This window comes from Syngnathus floridae, chromosome 3 (genome assembly GCF_059516105.1).
Source record: "Syngnathus floridae isolate MCC-2025c chromosome 3, RoL_Sflo_1.0, whole genome shotgun sequence".
Lineage (NCBI taxonomy): Eukaryota > Metazoa > Chordata > Actinopteri > Syngnathiformes > Syngnathidae > Syngnathus > Syngnathus floridae.
In genome coordinates this window covers 20,945,709-20,961,781 of record NC_142415.1, presented here as the reverse complement: position 1 = coordinate 20,961,781, position 16,073 = coordinate 20,945,709, and the positions used below count along the sequence as shown (strand labels likewise).

The 16,073-nt window shown below is 41.0% G+C and overlaps 1 protein-coding gene and 1 long non-coding RNA gene across 2 annotated transcripts in view; one reads left to right on the top strand and one right to left on the bottom strand.

Annotated features, from left to right (window-relative positions):
* LOC148401075 (uncharacterized) overlaps positions 1 to 11,121 on the bottom strand; it is a 95,719-nt gene extending 84,598 nt beyond the window's left edge. The window contains exons 1-2 of the long non-coding RNA XR_015857626.1: positions 10,831 to 11,121; positions 4,879 to 4,997 (exon numbers count right to left, since the gene is read on the bottom strand). This is a non-coding gene — a long non-coding RNA (uncharacterized LOC148401075). The remainder of the gene's footprint in view (positions 1 to 4,878; positions 4,998 to 10,830) is intronic.
* Positions 7,805 to 12,109, top strand: pcdh20 (protocadherin 20). Its single transcript, XM_088371593.1, has 2 exons — positions 7,805 to 8,354; positions 8,460 to 12,109. Exons 1-2 carry the CDS (start codon positions 8,307 to 8,309, stop codon positions 11,076 to 11,078), a joined length of 2,667 nt encoding a protein of 888 aa, XP_088227719.1. The 5' UTR covers positions 7,805 to 8,306; the 3' UTR covers positions 11,079 to 12,109.
* Positions 12,110 to 16,073: the final 3,964 nt, after the last annotated feature.

The following is a 16,073-nucleotide window of genomic DNA, read 5'->3' as shown; positions in this document are numbered from 1 at the left end:
ACAACTTGGTATTTTGCTTTCTGCCGTACTTACTATAAATTAAATTAAGAATCGAAGCAGAACTTGGCTTACTTGGTGCGGCAATTTGAGTCACATGATTTCAACTCGAGTCACTGATTTTATAACTCGGACCAAATTCCGAGAAGGGAGAGGCACAGTATGGGTTTGGGGAAAAAAAAAATTCACCAAGTAGCCAAGTGAATAGAAGACACAACAATGTGCGTGTTAGTTATCGACAAAATAATCCCAAAACACTTTTTCTGACTCACAATAGCAAACGCAAAAACAAAATGAAAGAGGCTCCTGTCGTTTTCTTGTTGAGAAAATCACTTGAGCTCATTCAATTCTTGTATGTCAACCTCTTTGTTTTCAAAGGCAAACGGCCTCCGGAGAGCTATTATCGATATTGTGCTTAATCTACAAATATAATGTCTGATTTATTTTGTTTTTTCCTCCCCCGATGCTGTCAGCAATGTGAAAAGGACACAAGTCATCCGGCTGATGGATGGCACGCAAATGTAGCTCGGGGCCCGAGGGTGGCCTGTGAGACAACTGTACCTCCTAATTCATACGCAAAATCACAAACAGCGACACACAAACATAGCCTCCAGATGCTTTCCCTTTTGTGAGCCGTATGTAAGATCCAATTATGCATGTCCGCATAGTGTGTTTGTTAGTGTGCGGAGGCCGGGATTACAATAATGGAACAATTGGAATTTTTGGCCTTTCCGAGCTTTTATTTCTAGAAATCCGTTAATGCGTACAGAGCAGTCTCTTGCAATAAACAGTATATAAAACATTTTTGAAAAAATTTCCAAGAATGATTTCCATCATCTCGTGTGGCCCACGTATTTTGTTGTTTATGATATCGGTGAGTATATTGTTAATAAGATGATGGCGGAGTATTGCGATTTGGGCGTGTCTGCCGGCACCCGAGTTATTACGAGTCGGGTCATTTTATTTTCCAGGTCAAGGTTGTGTGTTGTTGCCATCGTAAAACGTCTTAATGTGCAGTATAAACTGGCGCTCCAGCATTACAACCTTTGTTTATCGTATATTTATCTTGTGGTTTTCAACTACGGGATCATTTACACAAACACGAGCTTTATAGTATGGCAGATAAAGAGGACAGAATGAGATGCCAAGTGTTGTTATTATAAGCCGTAAAGTACAATCACTTGTTGTGTCGCTATAAGGGGAGATCACATGCTCGGGATGACCAGCATGTTTTCGAGCTAGCCACTCGGCAATATTGAATATCAGATATAATAAATACATATTAGAATACCATATATGGTCATCTTGCCATTACACCTAGTACATCTAGTGTGATTAGATTTTTTATGTTCATGTTGTGTAATTTTAAGGGAACATTGTGTCTTGTTGTAAAAGTAATAGTCGAAAATTCTAAAAGAAATATATAATTATAATAAATAAATATTAAAATACTATACATGGTCACCTTGCTATTACACCAAGTACATCTCGTGTGAATTTTTTTTTTCATATTGTGTAATTTTAAAGGAACGTTGTGTCTTGTTGAAGTTGTAATAGTGGTGAATTCTAAAAGACAAATGTCAGACTAATAAGCCACAGTCACCGTCCCCTCTTCTCTTCCCTGCCGTCAAGCAGCCTAAAAGCACCGAGAGGTCAGAAACGAACAGAAGTCCCACGCGGGCGGGCTTTAGCACTCTGACCTTTTTAGGGCCTCGTCCCTGATGTTCATTCCCAGAGGACGTCAGATTAAAAACGAGCTCAGAGGTCAAGTATGCAAAGGCATGCAAGGGAGATGGAACTCCAGAAGGTGAAAGAGGACAAAGTGATTTGAATGCGTGCGGATATGCGATCACAGAAAGGGAGGTCGACAACACACAGAAGGACTTCGATGAAGATGAGTTTGGTCTGCGGCACATCAGAGGCCAATTACAGCTGTCGCTTCTTCTCCCCCCCCACCATCACCTTCACTTGCTTCATCCTCTCACTTTCCTCTTCTCACACCTCTGAGCATCAATGTGCCGTCAGCAACAACAGATCCTTAATGATACCAGTGTGCGCTGGCGGGTTTTATCTTTCAGTGCTACAATAGAAAAAGCGGATCTCAAATGAGATAAGATTGGAGCCACCAGCGGTGACAACGGCAAAACGATGCTGAGGTGCATTGTTTGAGGCAGTGCTTCACTGCCATCTATTGGTGCTTATCACATTAGCGCCGCCATTAAACTGAGGCAGCTTTTAACTGCAGGCTGGTGCCATTTTCTTTTATGAGAGGTCAACTTTTGATACAGCTGTTATATGGCCTGCGTGTCTCCCATGAGTGCCATTTGTATTCTTCTCTTATTATGCAGGAGAGCCGAATTCAGTCATATCCGTAAAGCCCCACCGCTTATCCATTTCCAACAGTTGTGTGCAAAATTATATTTTGTGTCTGTGGTGTAGACGAACATTTCCCCTTGAAAAGTTTGATGACTAACCCTCTGCTTGGTTTCTACCTGCAGCGCACTCTGACAAACTAATGATGTGTTGAGTCTCACCGCCTGCTCATTAACCTTCTGTAAAAATAGCACCGAAAGTCCAATTATGTTGTTTAATGCTGTCCAATCACTTGATAAAATAAATTTAGGATGTGTGTTAAATCTTTGTCTTTGGATTATTTATGTCTGTTGTTTAATTTGTGCCCATTGTGTTTATTTAGTGCTGGTTAATAAAGTTGTTTTGAAAAGGACACAAATGACGATCATAGGACCACTGCAGAAATCATGGGACATCTGGTGGAGACATCTGGAGCCAGGGGACTTTTAGGAGCTCCACAGCATCCTCTCACCTTGCGACTAAATTAGCAAAGTGAGGAAATATGGCGGGGGTAAACGATGGTGACAATCCAACAGAGGGAGGATCGTTGCGACAGGCTGCAGGGGCATTTGTCATTTGGAGGTCTTTTTCTTTTGCTCTCCCACAAACAATGGCTGATAAATAAAGGCCAGTGTGGGAGTTATGCGTTCATACAGATGTTTGGAGGAGGCGGAATCTGGAGCATCCTCCTTTTTATCATGGCAATCAAGCAAAAAAAAAGTCTGCTGGGTGGCTAATTACAGAAACCTCTTCTGCAATTAAGAAGGCAACATTTTGTCATAAAGTTATAAAAGTCGTAAAATGCACACACCGTTTTATTTACCGTGTGTACTATTTGATTTCTATTTCACAAATATGCAAGCTATCAGCCAATCAGAGTGATCGACCCTCACACCATTTGCACCAAACCTGCCTTAAATCTTCACAATTCTAAATTTTTCTTTTAGTTTGCTATTCACAAAGTAGTGGTAATCTGAATGTTTTGTCAGTCGCTGCCCCTCTTAAATTGCTTTGGTCCAGACTCCTTCTCCCAGCTTGTTTTGATTCGATCCGTTGAATAAGCTAATCAGTGCTACCTTATTTACCATCGTTTTGCTTTCCTTTCCGCTGGCCTTGTAGTGCCAATCAGGGCAAATGCGAGAGGAAGAAGAAGTTTACTTGGATTTAACTTTAAGATATTCTCACTCAGGCAGTATATTTTATGTTGTTCTACAATAAGCTAGATGGAAAAGGTCAAACAAAGCATAATACGACTTAACATAGTAAAATGTCCATTTTACATAAATATAAATAATTAACATATAAATAAATATAATTTATAATATATAATTATGATAAAAATAAATATATTGGTGACTATTACTTTCCCCCTCCACAAAAAAAATCCTTGATATGTTTTTTTTTATTCTTCCAAAGTTCTGTTTACGTTTGCAGAGGTGAAGGGTCACTATTCATTTTACATCCCTCAAATTTGATGTGGCCGTAAAAACTTTAACGCATTGGTTTAGAGGCAGCAAACGGGGTAAAGCAGTCCCCAAAGCTTTGCTTTTTCAGACTTGAGCCTGTGCTGAAAAGTCATCTTGACAGATGCACCAGTTTTATGCTCGTCCACACGTTGACGAGTTAGCACGTGTCACAAAGAGAGAGAGATGTCAAATGTGATGTGGAAGAAAAGCCAATCCGCTTCTCTTTCCTTTCCCCTTGGCTTCATGTAAGGTCACAGTGAAAAAAAGGTGGTGCAACAAAGACACTGAGGCACTCTGACAGCTTGACCCTTGAAAGAGAAAGTAGCCTGTCTATCTGATGCTCCGCCTCCCCATGCCCTATACTTTCTCCAAACTCCTCTCCTCTTCCATTTGATCTATTTTCTTCTCATCATGTGTAATTCATCTTTAACCTTTTCTCTTTTCTCATGTGCAGAATCGGCAATTGTGGCTGGACCAATATCCTCACCGGTCACAAAATTAGGTACACCCAACTGTATATGCAGTTAAACTATTTTAATTGCGTCTGCATGGGGAAGTACGTCACTTTCAGATTCAAAGAATAAATCATGTTTAATGAATGCCTCTCTGATGCTGGATATATAAAAAAAACTGGATTATCAGAGTAACTGTGTCTGCGGCGAGTTGAGTGTATGTGTAAACCTGCACACCCAGATACAAATTCCTCCGCTGGACTGGAATGTCAAAACGAAGTAATAAAAATGTTCAGGGAAGGACGGCCAGAAATCCATATTCTTCCTTTTGTTCCACTCGGCTCGTAACTCTCCAGAGGGCACGAGGACATACATCACCGGGAGACTCGGGTGACGTAGACTTATATTACTTTTGTGCTGCTTGTCATCATGCACAACGACCTCAAGCATACAAAAAGAGCAACGTATACCGACAAACAAGGTTGCAGATCGCTGTATGTTCCGTCTCAGGAGGGATTATTCAAGGATTTATCTCATCCTAATCAAAACAACACGATAAATGTATGTTCCAGGGAAGGAGCGTGGAGGTACAAAGGCGGACATATACTTACATCATTTGTTGCATCCCCTCCCTACCATCTGCCATGTTGTCATGTCAGATGTGACCTTGAGCCAGTCCGTCGTATCATGACACGGACGGCGTGCTGTCAAATCCGAGCACTGCGCCAATCTGAATAAAAACACAACAACAACATCCTAATGATGTGGCACTGAACAGCAGTTGCAGGAGCAAACAGTGAAGGAAAGGTTTGTCATATCCAATTAAAGTTGCAGAGGTGCTTCCTTCCCTGTTAAATACTTCTTGGCTCAGGTTACTCCTCGCAATTGGCATTACAACTGTTGCTGGTTAGAAATAAATAATACATCTTTTTATAATTACTGATTGACACCTCAACGGAATATTTTTGCTCGGTGTGTAGAAAGGAATGCGGCACACTGAGATACGTTTCTGATATCTTGCCCGTCCGAGCAGCGAGTCAATCAAATCTTTTGTTTGTGACACATAACGCACCATGAAGCAGAACACTGCTTGCTAACTAGGTTGCCCTTTGCTCTGGCTTGTGCCACTAACTGTGTTTGCAAAGTTCACTATTGTCCTTTTCTTTTCAAACTGACAAACAGATGGATAAGAAACACTAAGAAGATCTTAAAATTAAAAAAAAAAAATAATGCACAAAACGGCAATGATAAGTATTTGAACACATTAAGTCTTTGAAATCTAGGAGGGCTCTGACATATTAAATTGAATAATAAATGCAAGACCAACAGTGAAATGATCTTAATTCAATATGGCGTGAAGTGATTTAAGGAAAATATAATTAAACCTCTCAATTCTGAGCTACTTTGCCATTTTCTCCCATCTGCCAAATTTAATGAGCCAAATGAGCTTTGCGCTCTCCTGCTAAGATTTGTTTAACCATATAAATAAATTCTCTTAACATTATAACCTCCCCAATGACTATAAAAACGTGAAAAACAGAGAAAGCAAAAAAAAAATCCAATCCAATTTTCTATTGACCCAGATGTGAAGCTAAATTGGACTTTCTTAAGTTGCTTACATTTGTTTTCTATCCTTAATTGACACCCTGCAGGAAGCACTTTTAAAAAAAAAACAAACTAATGCACTCAAAAACTTTAAATTAAAACTTTGAAACAGTCAGCAGACGGAAATAAGTAGTACCTATGGTGGGCTCAGTCAATAGAAACTTCATTACTGGTCGACCTGGCAGGTAATCTTCTTGGCGACTGCTGTGTGAGCGATGCATTGCACTGAGGCAACTTTCGGCAAGCGGGGACAGACAGGCCCAGCGTGCACCTTCAGTCACATATAGAAAGTCACTCACACTCGAACCACTCGGATATTTTAGTCTCAACCCGCCTGTCTGTCAATCAAACGCGACATCACCTCAATTGATTGCCGTCTCGCTTTCTGTTGCGTTCCCCTTTAAAGATGAGCTTGGCACTATTACCAAAACATGTTCAGCATTTGAAAAGAGCCAAGAGAAGAAAAGCACACTGGATGATTTAGAAGACAGACCGACATATGAGATGCATTTGTTCGTAGATTTATGAAAATAAGCAGTTTTTTTCCCCAGGATTCCATCTATTTAAAAATCCATCACACTAAGCTGACAGTGCGCCAGAAAAGCAATCGGTTTGATTTCATTGTAAGGTTGTCCTGCAGCATGATCAATGTGTAGTTTACAATTCCAACCAGCAGATGGTAGCATAAATGCAAAGACATTAATCGGGCCATCCTTTCTGAAGCCCTCGTGATACTCTTGGGTGAGCAAGAGCCAAGCCCAGAAAATTCAACCTGTCATTTGATCTAATGTGGACAAAAAATTAAATACTCATTCCCAAAAAGTGCAAAAAATGACCCATGTAATTACCCTAAATAACTGGACTCCCCTAATGATCATTATTTTCAAGAACGTTTGCCCAAATATTTTGATACTGCTACAAGTGGAGCTAATATGTGAGTGCTCATATCCATCTGACCAGCCACCAAGTTGTGTCACAGCTATCAAGCTTGCTTAGCTGCACTTTGATTAAAAGAGGAGACCATCGTTGATAAGACATCTGTTCGGAAATCTGGGAAGAGATTACCCAGCCTCATCTCACACAGAATCAAATGACGTAAATAAGTCATAAAACCCTTGGCCCGATTGAAACTTCCTTTTGTAACCCAGAAGTCACCAAGTTTTCCCACATAGTACTGTGCGAGTATAAATGCATATGAATTTAATCCCATAAATTAATGTGAAGCTTCTGTGTTGTTTTGCTGAGCAGGGACATTTTTTGCATCTGCTGTACACATATGGAGTGAGGATTGTTTGAACTGTCTGTTTTCACTCTATGCATGAATTTGTGTGGCTACTTTTATGACGAGCGACTTTTTAACTCATACACATTGAGCAAAGATGTTTTATCATTCTATTATTGCCATTAAATGCTATTTATTTGATCATTACTTTAAAAAGACAAGTATCAGAATACAGATGCTAGAATTAATCAAATATTGTCATGCAATATTTACAATAAATTCTTGCATCTGATTAAAAATGGAATTGATTTAACAAAAATAGAGAATATTTTTACAGAAAAACAAATATTAGATTTTTGGGTGGAACCTGCGAAAGTCCAACATTTACAAGCCATTTGCATCTCAGACTAACTCGGCAGTCACGTTACCACACTGTAAAGTCACAGCCACTGTTTGCGAGAATGTTTTGGGCTTTAGCGCTTTGATTAAAACGTTGGAAGGAAAGGGGATTTATTGATTATCTACATCGCGATAGCGTGCTCGGGCGTGTGTGTATTTCCAATGGACTTCAATCATTATTTTCTCTGAGCAGTATGTTTCCAATCCCAGCAAACAGCTGGCCTGGCATTTAGAACACATGGGGATTAGGGGGTTGAATTATTTAAAGGCTCAATCTAGAATCAGACCATATCACTATTTATGATGCCAAGATCTGCCTTCTGATCATTTGTTTGCCGTTCATTTCATGAACAAAATTCTTGCGTGAAAGCTGGCTGGCAATCTTTCCTCATCATTTATTTTTCCTTACCTTTGTTTTTTGATTCTCATATAATCCCCCCAAATGTTTTTTTTTTTTTGCTGAATAGGATTTACCTGTTACGATTCATATGGTAATTGCAGATGGCTTATGCTGATTAATGAGTACAAGGAACCCAGGTGTGTAATGATGCGTGTTAAAACCACGAGAAAAAGGTAACCCGCAAAGTACAGATGTCTCAGTGGCCGTTAGGGCTCATTGGACGGCATATGGGAGTGATTTGCATACAGTGGGAGTGTCCCGAGCCTGCGCTGGGATGAACGGGTGCTTCAAGTCAGACAGCAAGTCGGCTTTGGACAAAGCAGAGACCTGCATGGCTCAAAATGCCTTGCTTGTTTCAAAGGCTACGCCTCCTGCTATAAGTGCAAACAGCTGGAATAGGACATACCTTAAATATGGTCAACAGAAAGCTCCCTGGACTTGGCAAAAGAGGGGCAATATGGGTAAGTGTTAACTTCAGAGTAGAAATGGATAAATATACAAAACTAAATGATATAGTTGTGTTCAAAATGTTTTCTATATTTTCAAAAGCTCATCTTGTGTTGCAGGGATTTGTCATCCTTTTACTTTACACCGGCCCTCCTTCCTGCTTTGCAACGTTCAGTCAAGCAAAAGAACTCATCTATAGAATAAAGGAGGGTTTACCCAAAGGGACCTTTGTTGGAGCCATCGGTGTGGACTTACATTTGGATTTTACAGTTGACCCCCCCTATTTATTCAGCGTGGCTCAAAGGAGGCTCAGTGAACAGTATGTGACACTTAATAATCTGACCGGGGAGTTTTTTACATCAGCGACAGAGATTGATAGGGAGACACTTTGCCCTCATAACCCAAACAAACACGGATGTTTCTTCTCCCTGGATGTGTTTGTGCTCCCTCAGCAATATTTTCAGCTCATCAAAGTGAAAGTCATCATTGAGGACGTCAACGACAACAGACCAAAGTTCCCCGTGGACGAGATCGTTATATCCATCCCGGAAAACACGGCGGTTAACGCTCGCTACGCGGTGGAGCAGTCCGCGGTTGACCCCGACTTGGGTCTTCACGGAGTGCAGACCTACTGGCTCGTCAATGACTTTGGTGTCTTCACGTTGGATGTGGAAGAAAACGAAGGAGGGGAGCTAACACCCTTTGTCATCGTGACCGATTCGCTGGACCGTGAGACGCGAGCCGAATACGTCACGGATATCATCGCGGAAGATGGTGGGGCCCCTCCTCTACTTGGTGCGGCCACTTTGAAAATTCTCGTCTTAGACGTGAACGATAACTGTCCCCGGTTTATCCAATCGCACCTCAATGTGACCCTGCACGGCAATTCCACCAAAGGAACGCATTTGGCTCGTCCGCATGCTTTTGACCCTGACCTCGGTGCAAATGCTCAGATCAGCTATGCTTATAGCGAGCGTGTGCCAAGAGAGACCAGAAGCTTGTTCCACTTGGACAGAACTACAGGGCTGATCAAACTTGCGGGAAAAATAGACACGGCTACAGCCACGTTTTACAAACTCACGGTTCTGGCCAACGGACCTGGTTGCATTCCCGCCGTTGCCACTGTTGCCGTTCGTTTGGTCAAAGTTCAAACGGGACCACCTGAAGTCATACCGAGATACATCGCACAGGAAAAAGACGGAGTGCTGACGATTAAGGAATCGGAGCCGGTTTATTCTCCGATTGCTTTTTTCACCGTCAAAAATCTACAAGTCGGTCAAAGTGTGGACTGCTATTTGGAGGGTTCGGGCCCTTTTAGGATCGGACCGTATCAGCTGGCCAAAGACGAATACCTGCTCGAAACCACGGAGCCGCTGGACTATGAGACGACGCGGGGGTATGAGCTCATGGTAGTTGCTGAAAATAGTCAAGGGCTGGTCATCAAGACTTTCCTCAAGGTCGAGATTTTGGACGAGAATGACAACGCACCGGTCTTTCAGCAGTCTTTTGTGGAAATATCGGTCGATGAGAACAATGCACCCAACACTTATCTCACGCAACTCCATGCCACAGACCAGGACAGCGAAGCCCGTGGGGAGGTCACCTTTCTCCTGGGAGGTGACGCCCCTGGCATCTTTGTTTTAGATCAGGTGACGGGTATTCTGAGCGTGACCACATCACTAGATCGTGAAGAGAAGGAAACATACCGCTTTATCGTGAGAGCGGTGGACCGGGGAATCCCGAGGAGGGAGTCCATCGCCACCGTGGTGGTGACCGTGCAAGACCGCAATGACAACAGTCCGCGTTTCATCAATAAGGATTTCACTTTTTTCGTGCCTGAGAACTTCCCAGGTTACGGTGAGATCGGGGTGCTGTCGGTGACGGACGCCGACGCCGGGGAAAACGGCTGGGTGGCCCTTTCCATCCTCAACGGGAGTGACATCTTTTTGATAGACACCGGCCGAGGCACACTAAGGGCCAAGGTCTCGCTCGACCGCGAGCAACAAGGCACATACCAGCTGTGGATCGAAGCCGTCGACGGCGGGCAGCCGGCGCTCTCCTCCGTAACCATGGTGACCGTACTGCTGTTGGACGTCAATGACAACCCACCCATTGTCCTCTTCCCTCAATCCAATCAGTCCTACATGTTGGTTCTGCCCAACACTCTGCCGGGAACGTCCATCACGGAGGTGTACGCCGTGGATAACGATACGGGAATGAATGCCGTGATCGCGTATAGTATCATTAAACGAAAGGGAGCCGAGCCCGGTTCGTTTTCCATCGACCCGGAAACGGGAAATATCACTTTAGAGAGGGAACTCAGCAATCGGGGCCTCCATAGCCTCCTGGTAAAAGTCAGCGATCACGGTCAGCCCGAGCCACTTTACTCCACCGTCATGGTTAACTTATTTGTGAATGAAACCGTCAGCAACGAAAGCTACATCCAGAGTTTGCTGAGCAGAGAAAAAGATATCGAAATAGAGGACAAACCTTGGCAGATCGGTCAATTCCAGGAGGTGCCTGAGAGGAAGGACACCTTTCCGTGTAAAGCCGTCCTCGTTGCCCTTTCGGTGACATGCGCCGGGCTGTTCTTCTCCCTCGTTACAATGACGGCTTGCATATGCTGTAAAAGATTTCAGAAGCAGAAGACAAAATCAGAACTTGAGTTGCCTCTTAAAATGACGACGGACTCCATGCAGGTCAAGAATGGGAAGTTGAGGCATGTCTCGAACATTTGATGACACACGTGTTTACACCAATGTTTACAAGACGCACTGTGAGAAGCTCTTTTTAATCTGTACGTGTGAGCATTTTTAACTCATTCACTGCCATTGACGCCGATTGACGTCAATGATCCATTTTTACTCGGCTGGCAGTGAATGAGTTTCACTTTGGTCACCACTGGCAAAATGTTCTTTACAGAACTTCTCAGGCTACTTTAACACAATGAGACCTAACATAGCCACAAAAATGATACAAAGATCTTATTTTTCTGGGGTTTGAATTTAATGTATTCTATATTTATAGTAGTAGAGTTTTCAGGTGTGTACAGTTGCACTACATCATATTTGAGCCATCTGAGTATGATGCACAACTGCAAATTATTAAATTACATTTCAATGCAGTTTCTCAATGTTTTAGATTGTGCACAGTGATTGCTTGCAATATGATTTTAAATTCTGAATTTTCTATCAAATTAAAGAGTGGACAAAGAAAATAATGTAATTATGTACATATTGCACTCTTGTTTTCAACTTTGAAGGAACATATTTTATCTTTCTAAGGCACATTATAGTCATAGCTATCACACAATGTTTTTGTATGAACGTATTTTTTAAATGTCCTTTTTTCGGATGTTTTTTGGACAGACCACAAGAAACGGTTACCTTTTTTATTCCTGCATTCAAATATAAGACCAAGGAAGATTCTGCCCAATATAAAAATGCATGAGGAATTTGATCCATCCATTTCATAGTGAAGACTGACCTAAAAGTTTGTTTATAAACGTTTCCCCTCTTCTCTTAAGGTTACATTTAACTTGACAGTTCAACCTGTTTTTTGGCAGTTTTGGTCAGGTGCTACAATTGGCAAGTTGTTTTTTTGTAATGAAACACAAGTTGTCATATGGCGCCTTGTGTTGCATCCAATGCATTAAGTTTGTCTGTGTTGTTAGATCATACAAATTACCCTCTTCAAATGTGCAATTTTCAATGTGTCTGTGAAATGTAGAAAAGTAAATATTAAAGTGCTTATATTTTAGTATACATTAGTGTTTGGACTCGTATTTGGAAAATGCATAGTGAAAAATCCAGTTCTGCCGTCATCACCTGCACAGGTGACGACTTGGGCGTTGCAGTCATGCAAAGAAGGAAAACAAACGTATGGTTTTTTTTGCTTTGACTGTTTATCTCTGTTTTTACAACATGAATGCAAAGTGGGTAAAAGAAACTCATCGGGGACACGCACCCTCCCAAGAGAGGAACTCCTCGGTACTACACGTCTTTTTTAATCTTGCTTGGGTTTGGCTGGAACAACAACTGAAAAAAATGCAAACAAACCAGTACGAGTTGGAAACAGCATTGCAGCAGCACCGACACATGTCATGTCGGCACGCAGCACATTGGGAACAGCTCAGTGTAATCCGTCGTAATCACCTCTGGCCACCCTGTATGCTTCCAAAATAAGCTGAGCTATGATATTCATTTGACATAGAAATTGCAAAAAATAGACAACAACAAATACAATTAATATATATATATATTTTAAATAAAGAATAATGTCCAGTGATAAGTTTCATCACAGCTAAGGAGTTATCGTGCGAGAATTTTTTTGTTTTTGTTTTTTCACCACCCACAAACACATTGAATTCAAACAAAGAAAAGAATAGAAAAAGAAAAATGAGTATGCCTCTTCAGAACAGGTCAAATATGTTCCACGATCAGAATTAAAAGTTCTTTGTGACCTTTCTCTCCCGTTCATGTCCTTAGTATTTTTAGTCTTGAAAAACGCAAAAAAATAAATAAATTGCAAGCACATACAACTTGTACAGCTGGTTCCTGTTAAAGGTTTCCAGTTCATTCATTATACAAACAGTTGAATAAATATCCCTACGACACCCCCTCCCCTCCCCTCCCCTCCCTCCCTCCGCCTGTCCCATCTATCTGTCCATCTGCCCATCTGAAATTACATTAAATTCTTAATGGTGCGGACAGACAGTAATTATCGGACTGTATAATCTCGCCAAGCGTGAGCCCATTTTGAGATTGGCTTGATTTTCATTTGACTGCCAACAAATAAATGAAAACGGCCCAGGTTTGGTTACTCCTGTTCCAGCAAAGTTTTGATCTCAAACATGCAAAAAAACACAAGCGCATGAAAAGGTTTTATGAGAAAATGATAAATATTGTTATGGTGGCACACAATATTCAAAACAGCTCACAAGATCCCACAATGGATAATCATTTCCTGAACTTCCCAACTTAATATTTGAAGTTTAACGAGTTTTGCATCCCAGCAACACACACAGATGCCTAACAGATTTATTTTGGCTTTGATTTGTGGACGACACAAGTCAAAGTGGTTCTTGCACAATGCAAACAAAAGGCTTTCAATTATCCTGCAATTTACTGTGGTTGAAAAGTTTTTGCAACTCATTTCTACCTGAAAGACACTCAAAGATCTTTTGCTGCTTCATTCGCACACCTCACAATGCCCAATTAGAAAACTGACCCTTTATATTATAATATTTTTTTGCTTTTGTTTTGTATGAGTACTTGCTACATGCTACAGAAATTTTTAACAAGAGCCAAACTGACAAGGAAGTGTAGGAAAGAGGCATTGGGGCAAATAAGCCATTAATGCCCTTTTCCATATGACTGATCTGGGGGGGTCATAAAGAAGATGCCGTTTAAGGGCTGACAGTGTAGCTCAATTGTTGAATCATGCCAACTTTAATATGTGAGATGAACACTTCTTGTTAGTATGAGTCACTCATGCATTTCAGGAATCTTTTCTCTCTGCCAAGAGGAACTAAGTCCACACACCACATTTGGCAAGGAAAACTTAGAGCAGATTTTCAGGAATAATTTGGAAACATTTTCGTCAAACAACCCCAACACATCCTGATTGGCAACTAGCCAATGTTTAATTTAATAAAATGTTTTAAAATTGTGTTGAGCCATGTTTGGGTCTGAATCTGGGAAAAATAGAGAATGATACCCTAAAAAAATGCAAAGTTGGTTCCCTGATTTCAAAACAGGGATTAGTAAATACTGTTCAAATAGTTTAGAAAGATGAATTGTAATAATAATTGCTAGCAATATCTCTGTTTTTAAAAAGTGAAGACAATTTATAATTTTAGTAATGACACAAAGTCAATGCAAAATATGTCTTTGCGGGCCATGTAAAATTATATGCGGGCCGTATCAGGCCCCCGGGCCTTGAGTTTAACACCTATGGTGTAGAGCCAAGCGGTTTTGGAACAAATACATTCAAATCTCAGCTCACTCAACCTCAAAAGTCATTTTAAATCCAAGTTAAGAACATGTTTGACACGTCCAACCCGATCGGCCTCATACACACCTCAATGGCAGATTGAAATGTGGCTTAGTTGGTGTCAGGTTCTGCTGATAGACATTTCTCATCTGCCACATGGCAGTAGGCGAGTTCATTGAATCACTCCCTTAATTAAAAATGTCACACAAAAGGATTTGTTTGGTAGTCATGACGTCCGGCTGCTATTGTTTGAGCATCGTACAGTACGTACACATCAGAGAGACATCTATTGTGTTCAAACACGTCACTTCTAAAACATATGCAATAAAACACAAATGTTTTACGATATTTGGAAAAAAAAATTAATCAACTGATTCATGAAGCAAATTTGAAGCTTCATTTTCCAATCACAGTTGCCTCGTCAACCGCAGCGTTATCACGAAACCAAAATTAATTAGGTTAGGGTGTGTTGACTGTGGATTGATACACAAATAGAAATTTCCTGTCATTTTCAGTTGTCTTAGCTTTCAGAGAACCTTTTACTCTTCACCATATGCTACCTCGTTATAAAAATCACTTAGTAGGAGAGAATTGCCATGACACCCATCCTCTCTGTTTATGGTGGATTTATTTTTTTCCCCTGCTTGCTGAAAGACACTCTCTACTGTTCAAAGGTTAATCCTTCTGTGCTTCATCAGACAAAGGCGATTATAAGTGACACACAGAACCCTAATTTGGTGTGCAGGGGCTATCTTTGCTTTTCTCTAAGAACTGATATTCATTTTGTTTCAAATCAGTTTTTGGCATTGCAGAAGCTCATCAATATAAAAGTAGCACAGATGATTTGGATCTCCGCTGTGTTTTTAAGTTTATCATTGAGGTCAGTGGGTCGGGGGAAAAGACAGCACCAAACAACCTCTGGTGCTCATTTGAGATCCACACGAGAATGTATGTTTTAAATTATTTACAATGTTTGAAGACATTCCAACCTCAAAGCAGAATAAAAATGTGACCAGTCACTGTGAAAATAAACAGAACCATATCAGGGCTGTGAATATCCAAGAGGCCTTTGAAGGAGATATGAGCTGATACTGAGAGTCGGAAAAGATCAATGGTGGATTAACAATATGTGGCAGGAAAAAGTTAATCGATAACACCAATCCAAAACTCCAACGGGATAATCTGACAATAAAACTGAATACCGAAAAAAAAAAATCTTGTAGGAAGTAACACTTCTAAAGACACAGAATATCTGGTTTCATTTAGTTTGCCACTTCAAGAACATAACAGGAAACACAATATTTATCACAGATGGCCTCAACAGATTTTTTTTTTTTTTAAACGCTCATGAACGTCAATATCCAGCTGCTGATTCATCAACTCACCTTTCCAAACGAAAGCGCTGTTTGAGCATTAGGCAATAAATGTTGGCGGACTGACCCTTCCGTGTAGGCCACGGTCGGATGCGCACCGAGAACATCCATTAGCACTTGACAGGCAGCCAGTACCTTGCTCATTATGTGTTGAACCTCGCTGCTGTGGAAACACGGATGCTTTAAACCCTGCCAAACTTTGTCCGTATATGTTATTGTTGCATCAGTCAGTTTAACGGCCATTATGGGGGTCATTAAAAGGTCATGTTTTTAGCTCTCGTTTGGGCTGTTAGACCGCTGTTCCTCAACAATGCGAATAAATGAAGTTTATTCACTTGACAATCAATATAAACAAAAACATGATTG

Coding starts and splice junctions, on each gene's coding strand:
- pcdh20 (XM_088371593.1), top strand. CDS start 8,307: ATGGTCAACAGAAAGCTCCCTGGACTTGGCAAAAGAGGGGCAATATGG. Junction 8,355..8,459: donor GCAAAAGAGGGGCAATATGG/GTAAGTGTTAAC, acceptor CTTGTGTTGCAG/GGATTTGTCATCCTTTTACT.